The sequence below is a fragment of the Bos mutus genome, chromosome 19 (genome assembly GCF_027580195.1).
Source record: "Bos mutus isolate GX-2022 chromosome 19, NWIPB_WYAK_1.1, whole genome shotgun sequence".
Classification (NCBI taxonomy): Eukaryota; Metazoa; Chordata; class Mammalia; order Artiodactyla; family Bovidae; genus Bos; species Bos mutus.
Window position 1 is genome coordinate 36,474,948 of NC_091635.1, and position 12,999 is coordinate 36,487,946.

Genomic DNA, 12,999 nt, shown 5'->3' on the forward strand with positions numbered 1-12,999 from the left:
TGAGAGCCTGCTGGACATTTTTAAGCACTCTGAAACACTCACGGTGTTATCATGAGGCTCCCCAGAGGCTGGCAGGAGTGTGGGAGCACTTCTAAGTGGGAGGTGGGAAGACAGCCCCTGCAGCTGTCCCAGGCCTGGCAGTAGAAGCTCAGCCAGCCCATGTGGGAGCACTAACCAGGGTACTCAGGTCTTAAATTTGGGGCCAAAGAGGTAAGTTCTTCAGTATCATGCCAAGAAATAGTGCAAAGAGCACCTTCACATGTGCAGATGAGTGGGGATTGCAGGGACACTCGGGGTAGGGGAGGGTCTCTGTTTTCCAAGTTTGGGGCCTTCTGGGTGCATTCTGGAATTAGGATTCAGGAAACAGAGACATGGGGCCTTGATCAAGGTACAAACTTTGGGCTGTTTTCTTCCCAAAACATTGGGGGTCCCAGGTGGGGCCAGTAGCCTCCCACTCCATACTTAGCGGCCAGATCTCCACCTGCCAACACATTAGGATCCAGTCAAGGCCTTGAATCTGATGTGTGTGCAGCCATGGCTGGGGCCCAGGTTGGGATGTGAATTAGGGGTACAGTGTGGAGTGAACTGGTCACCGGAGAGTGGGATAGGGGTTGGGGTAGGTCCAAAACCTTTCCCTGTGGGTGGGCTCTCTGTGGGCAGGGCCTGATGGTCTTGGTGTCCATAGGAGGTCCAACTGGGATGCTGTACACAGGAGGCATGAGATAATCCCCTACTGCGTTGTATATGATCCACCCCCACCATCCCCTCAAGGTTTGGGGAGGGAGAGGCAGGTGAGCTGCAAATGGGAGAGTAATTCTGGCTCATGATTTTAGTTTGGTCTCCAAGTTCCTGCCCTGGAGTGATGTCCCAGCCGCCTGTCCTCCCTGAGCAGGTTGAGGCTGGTGGCTCCCCGCCTCACTCACCCCAGGGTCTCAGGCCCCACACCCAGGGCCTGGTTCAGGCCGGATGGCACCCACCCACCATGTCAGGAAGGCCTAATGGCCAGACATGTCCCCTGCCCGGTCAGGCAGATGGGCTCCTCCAAGTGCAGGAGGACGTCCTGGGGGTCCTGCCTCCTTTGACACCCCACTCACACTGCTGTTGCAGACAAGACTCAGGGAGCTCAGCGTTTATTGTTCCAGGTGCTGAAGCTGTGCGGGATGGAACCACATGGCAGTTGGGAGAAATGGGTGCCACCGGGGCCACGCTCATGCCAGGAGGAGGGTCCCACACAGGCAGCTTGTGTGGCAACATGGTGTCACCTGCCACGGTGTACCCTGTCGTGTGTCAGGTACGCAGTCACGTCTGCAGGGGGCTGGTGAAGACTCCACTCACCACGGTCTTCAGGAGCTGGCCCTGAGCCCGAGCCTCCTGCAGACCCTCACAGATGGACTGGGTTGGGGGCACTTCTGGGCGTTATGAGGAAAGTAGCTGCACTGATGGAGCTGAAGTGAGTGAGGGGTGAGGGAGAGCCAGGAGCTTTCTGGAAGAGGACTGGGGAAGGGAGGCAGACCGTGGGGAGGGTGGTCCAGGAGAGACCTGGGCTCCAGGGGCCACTCCCCACAGCCTACCCCCAGGGCCCACAGGGAGGCTGGGGACGCTCAGACGCAGAGACTCCCGGGGACCGCCTGGGACAGTGCGATGGTCTCAGTGGCTTGCTGGCTGCTGGAGGTCACGGAGCGACCCGAGCCGAGCTGGCAGCGGGTGTGGCCCTGTGGGAAGCTGCGGACGCCCACAGGCCCACTGGTGCCCCTGCTGTGGAGCGAGCGTTGGCGGTAGTCACGGTAGTTCTTGGTGAGCAGCGTGTAGAGGAAGGGGTTCACACAGCTGTTGCCATAGGTGAGGCAGGTGGTCAGGTAATTGACGATGCGGGCGGAGCGGGGAGCGAGCGGTGGGGCCCCACGGTACTGGGCAAGGAGCTGCCACAGCCAGAAGGGCAGGAAGCAGGCCCAGAAGAGCAGCACGATGCCCAGGATGAGGTAGAGCACCCTGGGGTTGGGCAGCCGCCGCGTCTGCGTGAAGGAGGCCCGCTGCGACAGCCAGTAGGCCCGGGCCAGGCGGACGTAGAGCAGCCCGATGACCACACCGGGCCCCACAATGCTGGTCCCGAAGAGCAGCGTCAGGTAGGCGCGGTGGGTGCGCTGGCCCCAGGCCGGCAGGCAGAGGCTCTTGTGGCCCCTGCGGACCAGCCGGATGGCCAGCATCATGGGCAGTGCCAGCAGCAGTGCCAGCAGCCACGTGCCCAGCGCCAGGACCTTACGATAGCCCTTGGAACGCTGCACCGTGTCCAGCGGCCTCACCACGGCGGCATAGCGCTCCCTGCTCATGAGGGTCAGGGTGAAGATGCTGGCGTGCATGGTCAGGAAGTCCAGGCTGAAGAGGACGCGGCAGCCCACGTCGCCGAAGTGCCACCTCTTGGTGACGTAGGTAGCTACAATGAAGGGGATGCTGAGCAGGTAGAGGAGGTCTGCCAGCGCCAGGTTGATGACGTAGACGTACATGGAGGCAGAGGTGTGCAGGAAGCGGCACATGACCGTCAGCGTGTACACGTTGCCTGCCATGCCTACCACACCCATGGCCGAGAGCACCACCCCGATGGTGCCCGTGGCCACCAGGTCTTCCAGGGAGTTGGGCTCCGTCGGGCTAGCCAACGAGCTGTTGAGGGACGCATTGGGGGCACCAGGCAGCTCAGGCATGGCGCTGCCCATTGTAGCCGGCACCAGGAACCTGCTCGATGGCTCTGGGCTCAGTGCCATCTCTGCCACCTCACACTGGGCTTGGGGCTGGGGCCTGCTGCTCCTTTAGGTAGAGAGGGGGCATCTGTGGGCAACAAGCTTGTCCTGCAGGAGAGGATGCTCATTAAAGATGCAGGTCAGGCACCCTTTCCCACTCCCAAGAGGCCATAAGAGGCCAGGGTTCCCACCAGGCTGGGACGCCTGCAGAGGGACAGTGCTCACCAACTGTGATACCCCCTGGGGGACTCTCCATGCAGAACTCTAACACTCTGCTTCAGTTCCCCAGCTATCCAGGGGGACCAGAGTACCACCCAGACCAGTTGCCCGCCATGCATGCCCCAGTAGCATTCTCACCCTGGGCCACAGTGCAAGTTCAAAGGCCTCTCAGCTGGATGGCCTTTCCTGAAAATCAGAGCACAGCAGGCATGAACCAGGATGGTTCACTCCTGGATGAACCAGGAGTTCTCACTAGGCCTTCTCACTTCCTCATCCCTGAAGGGCAGGGAAGCCAGGCTGACCCCTATGTCTTCCTCCCCATATAGTTCTCCTGTATGTTTTAAGAAAATACATTTTGTTCAGATTGCAAAAGTAATATCTGCCAACTTTAAAGTTCAAATAGGAAAATATGTTAAAGAGGGGAAAGCCCTCATAATCTTCCTTTATTCACATGGGGGAAATAAACCTGATTCCTATATCCTACCACACAAGAAAACAATTCAGGGTGGACTGTGTACCTTATGTAATAGATTAAATCAATTAATTAATCAAGCTCTGGAAGAAATACAGGAGAATATCTGCATGACTGTGGGTAAAGGAAGATTTCTCAAAAAAAAAAAAAAAAAAAAAAAAAAAAAAAAAAATGCTTGCAGTAAAAGACCCACCAATTGGACTTCATGAAAATTAAGAACTTCACTGAGAGAGTAAAAGATGTAAACCATGGACTGGGAAAAGATTATCAGAAGACACATATCAGACAACGAACTAGTAATCAAAATATGTGAAAGAACTACAGATCAATAAAGAGCAATGACTCAACTGAAAGGAAAAAAAGACAAAATTTGAACAGGAAATTCGTAAAACTGCTGGGAGGACATGAAGGAAATGAACTCCTGAACTGCTAGTGGAGGACAAGAACAGTGCAGCCGCCTGTGGCGAACAATCTGGCACCCTTAGTAAAGTTGGACACACGTCTGTCCTCTCATTCAGCAATTCTACTCTTAGGTTTATGCCAAGAAAAATTAGTGCAAATGGCCACAAAAAGCAAGAGTGAGAACGTTCATAGCAGTCAGAAGCTGGAAACCACCCAAACATTGGTGAATAGTAGTATGGATAAAGAAACTGACACCCCCCCCCCAATAAAAATGCTCCAAGGTGATGAATAAAATGAAATTATTGAACAGTCAGCAACTTGATGAAACTCAAATATGCTCTGTTGAGTTGGGGGGGATGAAACAGAAACCATACACAAAAAGTACACACTGTGTAATTCCCTTTACCTGAATGAAGCTGGGGAAAAGAAAAAATCTGTATGAGTGGTTGAAGAGGGTGTCAACTGGTAGGGGGCACCGGAGAGCACTCCGGGACGGACGTGTGCTATGTCCTCATGTGGCGCTGGTTACACAGGTGTTCTGGTGGCTCAGATGGTAAAGAATCCGCCTGCAATGCAGGAGACCTGGGTTTGATCCCTGGGTTGGGAAGATCCCCTGAAGGAGGGCATGGCAACGCACTCCAGCATTCTCCCCATGGACAGAGGAGTCTGGCAGGCTATGCATTCCATGGGGTCCCAAAGAGTCAGACACGACTTAGCGACTACGGACATGTAAAAACTCCTGGAGTTGCACACTCATGACCCGTGCTTACTGGGTGAAAATTACCCTCATGAGAAAAAAGAGACCTAAAACCTGAATACTTGAATGAGAGGAGAGGCCCCTTTATGGCTCAATCTCCCCACATCTAGGGATAATGTGGCCGGATAAAACTGGTTCCCGGTTTTTTCCCTCTACAGGTACAGCGTTCGCACTAACATAGATAAACTCGGGGCGTCCAACTGAGCCCTCGGTGCAGAAGGGCAAGCTGGGTGTAGAGACGCTGTCCTAGGCCCCCTGCCCGTGGGACTCGGCTCAGCCTTGGGTCTGGCGAGGGGAGCTGGGGTCTTTCCTACCGGCCCGAGGCGCCCTCCGCGGCCGCAGCCCCCAGTGGGTTCTGGTTCCAGAGCCCTCCCGCAGGGGCTACCGCGAACCTAGCGGAGGACCTCCCGGGAGGGACGCGAAACAGCCGCCGAGCCCACCGCGCACACCTCACCCTCTCCACCCTCCGAAGCGCCACGCATCCCCCGGGGGTCCGCTGGGAGGGCTTCGTGGCCGAGCGATCCTGCAGGGGATTGTGCGGGCCAGCGAGGAGGGCGCCCCGCCCCGGGAGGGTCCCAGCCCCTTCTCCCGCCCCGCACCCTCGCAGTGCCTGCGCCCACCTCCGTCACCGGCCGTCAGGTGTGGGCGCCGAGCACCCTGGGGTCGTGCTCTGGACCGGCGCTTAGTCGCTAAGCGTCTCCAAACACTCGGCGCGGCACGGGAACCTTTCCGAGGGCTCTGCCCGGTAGGGGCGCGCAGAGGACGTGGGGGCTCCCAGGGGCGCGTGGTGGAGGGGAGCCCGCCCGCCGGTCTCGCCCAGAGAGCCGCGTTCCGCGCCCAGGCCCCTGTCGCCGGCGCCACCTGCCCGGCTGCCAGCTGGGAATGCGCGGCGGCCCTGCGCCCGGCCCGGATATTAATAACCCGCGGGAGGGGGGCTGCTAGAGAGGGGGCGAGGATGCGCTGCGGTGGGGGGAGCCACGGAGGCCCAGGGACGGGAGGGCAGCAGGGGCGGGAGCGGGGGGTGGCAAAGCGAGAGGGCAGATCACGGCGCAGCTGGGACTCCAGACGCATCCATGGGGTGAAGCTCAGTCCAGCCTGGCTGGCCCCACCGCGGAGCGTCTCTGCTTCCCTTTGCCCTCTGCACTCCACCACCCCTCAGTTTCCCAAGCACTGAGCCTCGGACTCGGATTCAGATGGTCAGTCAAGCCCTGGACCCTCCTCTGCACCTGCGGGGGACGCAGTGGGTGGAGGGTGGTTCTGAGAGACCCATGCGAGGCCAGGACCCAGTGTCATTAAAGACATTCATAATGTGCACTCGTCACTATTTCCAAAACCTTTTATCAACACAAACCTTTTATTGTCCCCATTAGACAACTCCACATCCCATTCCCCCAGACCCTGACAACCACCATTCTCCGTTGGTCTCCATGGATTCCACTACTCTAAGGACCCGCTGTGAGTGGGATCATACATTCGTCCCTTAGTGTCTGGCTTCTTTCACTTACTATGATGTCTTTGAGCTTCCTTCATGTTGTAGCAAGGGTCAGAGTTTCCATCCTTTTCAAGACTGAAGAGTATTCTGTGAAGACAGAAGAGTGAAGTATTCAGAAGACTGAAGACTATCTTCTTCTTCTTCTTTTAATGTATTTATTTATTTGGCTGGGCCAGGTCTTAGTTGCACCATGTGGGATCTAGTTCCCCGACCAGGGATTGAACCGAGGCCCCCTGCACCGGGAGCATAGGGTCTTAGCCACTGGACCACGAGGGAAGCGCCCTGAAGAATATCTTCTGATTCAAGGTAAATCACTTTGTTTTTCCCTTCATCCCTGATGGATGATTTTGGTGATGGTGACTAGTGCTGCTATGAATATTTTGATTTATAATTTTCTGTTCCTTTCATGCGTCATGGTCCTTCCTTTATTTCTTTGAAAAATCCTAACTGTCCTTAGTTGTCAGATTTTTTCCAGATGACTCTGTTTTTAGGAGCCCTGGGGCCCTCAGAGTACTGCTCTCCACTCCTCATTGTCCCTGAGCCTGGAGGCCCCTGGCATGGGGGTGTGCTTGAGTCACCCCACTGCTTCTCTTGGACAGGTAGACTCATAGGCAGGTCTTCCTCTCATCCTCCTGTCCTGTGGGCAGGTGATTCAGGCTGGTCGGCCTCAAGGTGTTCAGGCTCATCTGCTGCCTTTGGTCCAAACACCCTGTGACCAAGGGCATGCCCAGGTCACAGAGAGAAGCTTCCAGGAACACCGCCAGGGTTAGCTGCTGGGGTCACTGAGCAACCTGGCTTGACATAGGCCCTCAGGGCTGCAGGCTGGGAAATATGGATGATCAAGGACAGCATCTGTTTAGGTGTTGGTCAGCTCCCTCCCCATCTCAGAGCAGCCTTGGTCTCATCTCCTGGTCACGACGTCCTGCAGAGCCACAGGCCACACAGCCCATGGCCTCCTCTCTGGGAAGGACAGACACCCATCCAGCATGCATGTTAGACAGACCCCATGGAGAGTAGGGGAGGGGCTGGGCTGTCCTGAGTGTGAGTGACAGGAGCCAATGGAAGGAGAGGGAAATATTGTGAGACCTGAAGGTGCTGGTGGCTGATATGTCCTCTCAAGGGACATCATCAGGGAGATTATCTGAAACTCTTCCTCTATTGCGCTGTCCTTAGCCTGGACCTGAGAGGACCCGAATGGCTCCAGTGGTCAGGGCTTGGGGCTTGAGGAAAGAGGGCCAGGATCCTTCAGGGAGCTGGTGCTGCTGTCCTCGGGTTAGTGGACCACATCCCTAAGATCTACTGTGTTCTTTGCAAACTAAACTCTGCCTGTCTCTGATTCACTTTATGGACCATTAAATCATAATCATAAAGCTCCCACTTTCCACAAATGTGACTTTAAACTTTGCTCTGCATTTAATGGGGCTTCCCTGGTGGCTCAGATAGTAAGAAACCTTCCTGCAATGCAGGAGACCCAGGTTTGATCCCTGGGTCGGGAAGATGTCCTGGAGAAGGGAATGGCTACCCACTCCAGTATTCTTGCCTGGCGAATTCCCTGGACAGAGGAGCCTGGCAAGTTACAGTCTATGGGGTCACAAAGAGTCGCATGACTAAGCCTGTCTCTGATTCATTTTATGGACCATTAAATCATAAATCATAATTATAAAGCTCCCACTTTCCACAAATGTGACTTTAAAGCTTTGCTCTTCATATAATGGGTTCATTATATTTTTAAATGATCATTTTTCTGCAAGAACTCTTTTCCAACTGGATTACTAAATTAGGTGGAAGATGAGATGCCATAGGCTGAATCTGGCTTCATGGGGTCTCTTCACAGGTGCCCACCCAGCCTGATCACAGACTTGTCAGAGGCACATCTTGTCACTGTCCTGTCCCCCCAGCCCCTAAAAAAATGCCTTGGAAAGAGAAAGGGAAGGGAGTAGGACTGGGGGTGGAGGGAAAACAGGCCTCAGTGCACCTGTAAGAGTCTAGGCCAGCCCCTTCAGGAGAGCAGAGTGGAAGGAGTCCAGAGTTGGGCAGAAATGGCCCACATAGCCTCACCAGTCACTGACAGAGACTGTCTAGGGCCCAGCCGGGGGGCCCAGGGCCCAGCCGGGGGGCCCATGCCCCAGAAGGAGGTCCCAGAAGGGACACACCTGCTTGGCTGTCCCTCCCCCAGCCTAGGGCCCTTCTGCAGTCAGTAGCTAACTGTTTTCCAGGAGATTCTTCCCTTGATGCCGCTGCTAATGTTGTTACTTGATTTCAATTTCAGAAACAATTTCCCCAATCCTTGTCTCAAATACTCAAGATCTGAGACCCAGCTGGAGGGATGAGGATTGCAATCAAACCAATTAAAACCTGTCCAGGTCTCCAGCTGGAGGCGGGCCCCTGTAGACTAGCAGAGAGCCTCCAGCATCTGAGCAGTCCAGGTGACTGAACTCATGAGAGTTCAGAGAGGTCCCGACTATAAATATTCAGGTTTGGGAAAGCTGGATGCAGGGAGAGGGAAGAGAAATGTCAAGTACACACAACACTGTCTCTCTCACTGTTGACACTGGGGCCCCTAGGGGAGCCCTGTGGCCCTTCTGCCTAGAGGAGAGGTGCTGCAGGTCCGGCGCTGCTGCCTCCCAGGTCCCAGGGGGCCATTCAGGCCTGGTAGCCTGTGGAAAAGGGCCCCAGTTCAGAATCCATGAATACACAGTTTCATACGGTGTATTCTGAGTGAAAAGGCTGGATGCAGAGGCCCCGAGCGCCCTTATGGGGATGGCAAAATGGGAGTTGGTGCAGGAGATGGATAGAAACCCCAGGGCCTCCAGTTCTGTCCTAAAAGCAGGACAGCCAAGGCCACGTCCTCACATTCTCCGTGGGCTCTAACTCCTGATTCTGTCCAGGGAGCAGAGTACAGAGGCACCGCTCCCCTCAGCATGGCCATCACGCTCCTTCCTGCCTCCTTGGGAAACCAGAAGCTCAGGGCCCCACCCCTGAAAACAGCAGTGGGGAGGGGGGCCTGGGCCTCCAAACTAATGGAGGCACCTCTGCTGCAGGCAGAATCCAAGATAGGGGGTCCCTGTTCCTACAGGTCTCTCCTGGAGTATTTAAGTGCACGCTCAGATAGACTTTGGGTTTAAAAATCTCCAGGACCATCATCACCATCAACTTTACCACCACCTCCATCACCACCACCTCCATCACCAGCAGCAGCAGCAGCACTGTCAGCAGTGGCATATTGTAACCTTCACTCAGTACATGACACACACCTGGGTGCCTCCGTCTAGCTCAAGTGATGGTATTTTTCCATAGTTGCTTCCAATGGTTGTTTAAGGAAATAATGCATCCCTAGCCTTCCAAGTTCCCATTCTCCTCTCTCCCTAGAGGCACTGCTGTCCTGACTTTGTCCTGGTGACTTTTGTTTTTGATCATGTCTTTTCCATGTGCAATTCATAATGTGCTTTAATATTGTTGTAAATGGAACATACTGTACCTATCTTTTTGCACTTATATTTTTTCTCTTAACCTGATCCATACGAGCTCACTCACCCTCTGAAAGGCTCTGTGATGCTCTGCACCACACACCCCAACTAATCTGGCCTTTCCTAGGGCCAGATGTTGAGCAGAGTCAGGCAGAGAGCCCTGGACCAGATACGGAGATGGCCAAGGACGTCAGGACTCCAGCTGCCTCGGTGTGGATCTGGGTGCCTTCCCTGGGCAGCTGCGTGGCCTCAGGGGAACGACCATCTCTCTGTGCCTCAGTTTCCTCATCTGTAAAATGCGACTAAAAGTAGACCTTATCTCATCTGAGTATTGAGAGATTTAAAGGAGTTTATGCTTATAAGTGCTGGTGGCTCTCAGTAACCACTGGTGGCCAAGACAATGATGGCGATGAAGAAGAAGGTGACGCCATGGTCCCTGCCTTTAAGAAATGTTCGGTCTAGTGAGGAGAGGAGCCACGATCACCTTTCATGTGGCTGCCCAAGACAGAAGGGCAGCTGCATCTGGGCTGTGTTTGGCTCCTGGCTGAGTGAGGGGAAGAGACAGACATCCCCTCTAACCACAGAGGGGGGCTGGTCCAGGAGGGGGTCCTGGAGGAGGGGGCTCTGTGCTGTGGGACTGCTAGGACGTGGCAGGAAGAAATGATTTTCCTAAATCATAGGGGTCCGTGTGGTATGACCTGCCAGGCACAAAGCTGAAGCCCCCAGAAGACAGAGATTAAAGCTGGAACAGGCCACAGTCTCAGCTCAAGCCAAGGAGTGGTCAACCGTCCCCTGGTGCAGTGAGGTCCTGGGTGCCTGGACATCTGCCCTGTGCTACCATGGCCTGTGCAGGTCAGGGTGTGGCCCATCAGCAGCCGCAGCGCAAGGCCCAAAGGCCCCGAGGCCTGGGTCTTCAGAGGGTCAGACTGCAGGGGAGGGGGTGCGTGCCTCCTTCACACCATGCTAGGGCACCCACGGGAACATCTGGACCCTGCGCCACCTCCTCAGGTGCTAGCAGTGACTGTAGCCCAGTCCTCAGCTGGTGTGGGGGTGCCTGACGTTGGGGTAGGGAAGTCTCAGTCCCTAGTTGTCTTCCCTGCCTAACACAGAAACTTCTAAAGAAGCCCCAGAAACATTAGCAGATTTCTGCCTGTGGGTTGGGGCAGGGACCCCTTTCCTGAAAGCGCACGCTTCACCCATGTTGCCCCCAACACAGAAATCATTGCCGTGGCAGGACAATTTGTGGAGACACTTCGTCCTTCCTGCAGTGTTTCCACCAAGGGCCCAGGGTCTGGGCACTGGAGAGCATGGACCACCCCAGAAACAGAGGCTCCTGCAACACAAAGATGCCCCAGGCCCCAGGGGCAGGGGTTGGCTTGGACCGGAGCAGGTCCCTCAGAGGCGGGAGGAGCCCCAGGCCTGGTTGTGGTCAGCAACATGGACACACATCTTGATCGTGTCCATCAAGCTCCTTCCCTGCGCAGAATAGAAGGAGATTTGGCCAGTCCTGTCCTCCTGCTTCCCTCAGAAATACCAGAAGCTCTGGGGTCATAGGTCCCCACCCCCACCTCACCTGCTGGGCAGCTGCTCTCAGGGTGGTTTGGAAAAACCATGGCGTACGTTGTCCAACCCTCTCTGCGGCCCTTCCCAGGGCTGGGAATGCTGCCAGCACTGCAGTAGATGTTTCTGGAGGGGGCCTGCACCACAGATGGTGGGATGCCACACGCCCTGTGCCATCTCCCCTCCCTTTGGACTCAGCCTCTCTGTCCTGTGCTCTTTCCAGTGCTCTCGGCCTAGTTCCTCACAGAGACGCACACCAGGTCTGACCTTCTGGGGCCGGCGCACCATCGACTGATAAAATATAGAATTAAATTTGAATTGCTGATCAATGACAAATTACTTTTAATGCTATTTGGGACACCTGACAGGAATATCCCTCCACAGGCACCCAGGCTGTGAATGCAATAAGCGTAATTATTTGTGCTGCTGCTCTGGATTTGAGAGAAAATCACCGTGTAATTGTATACAGTGGGAAGGCCAGAGCTGACTGTAGCTGTTTTAATGGAAAGAGTGGATTAATTCACATTGGAGCACCATGGAGGGGCTGGCGGGGCGGCAGTGGCGGGGGTGGGATGGTTGGCACTGTTCCTCACAGGTCCTCTGAAAAGAGAACGGACAATTACCCCTACTCTGAGCCAATGTTCTACATGTTTTACATTTGATTTTTTTAAATTGCAGTGAAATTCACATAACGTAGTTAACAATCCAGTGGCTTGTAGTACATTCACAATATTGTGCGACTATCACCTCCATCTAGTTCCAGAATATTTTCATCACCTCAGAAGGAGACCCTATATCCACTAAGCAATTATTTCCTCCTCCCCTTTTCCCTCAGTCTCTGGCAACCATTCATTGCTATTGTTTCCATGGATTTGCCTATTCTGAATATTTCACAGAAATGAAATTATACAATGCAAACTCTTTTGTGACAACTCCATTCACTTATCACAGTTTTCAAGATTTATCCATGTTGCAGCATCAGAACTTCACTCCTTTTCGTTTTTGCTTTAGTCACTTCAGTCCTGTCCTACTCTTTTGCAACCCCATGGACTGTAGCCCTCCAGGTTCTTCTGTCCATGGGACTTCCCAGGCAAGAATACTGGAGTGGGTAGCCATTTCCTTCTCTAGGGGATCTTCCCAACCCAGGGATCAAAACTGTGTCTCCTGCATTAGCAGGTGGATTCTTTACCACTGAGCCAACAGGGAAGCCTCATTCTCTTTATGGCTCAGTAGTAACACCCCACTGTATGGCTAGATTACAGTTTGTTTATCCATTTGTCAGTTGATGAACTTTGGGTTGTTTCCACCTTTTGTGAATTATGCTACTAGAAGCATGTGGGTATATGTTTTTAAATTATTTGGGTATATACCTAAGGAGTAGAATTGTTGGGTCATATGGAAATTATATGTTTAATTTTTTTTAGGATACACTTGATCTTCTTTCATCTTCACCATTATCTTGTGAATTGATGTTTTTCCCATTTTCAGATGAGAAGAGCTGAGGAACTAGCTGTAGCCTCTTGGCAAAGAGCTGGGGCTCTTGCTTGGGCGCTATTTCAGGGCTGCCTCCTCCTGACCTCAGCATCACCGCAGTACTGCAAAGCAGCTGGGTCATTTAAGAAAAATAGCCTGCCTCAAATAAGGGTTTGCTGGATCCATGAATAAATGGACTGTTTAACCTGGAGGGACAGAGAAAGGAGGGGATGAAGGCAAGACCACGCTCTTTACTTGGAAGAAGAGCCAGATATACGTTCAAATACAGACTCCAAGTCAATAAATGCCTACAGAGTTATGAGATCGTGTTGAAATGAAGTGTTTTGAGTGGCTGCTGTATCAATGCCTTCCCTCCATCTAATTAGCATCAGATGTCTTCAAGACCTACCTGGAGATTCACATCT

The 12,999-nt window shown here is 53.9% G+C and overlaps 1 protein-coding gene across 1 annotated transcript; it reads right to left on the reverse strand.

The window, feature by feature from the left end:
* Positions 1–1,162: 1,162 nt before the first annotated feature.
* On the reverse strand, positions 1,163–2,756 carry UTS2R (urotensin 2 receptor). The gene has a single exon (XM_005907171.3). It carries the CDS (start codon positions 2,754–2,756, stop codon positions 1,602–1,604), a length of 1,155 nt encoding a protein of 384 aa, XP_005907233.1. The 3' UTR covers positions 1,163–1,601.
* Between the last annotated feature and the right edge of the window lie 10,243 nt (positions 2,757–12,999).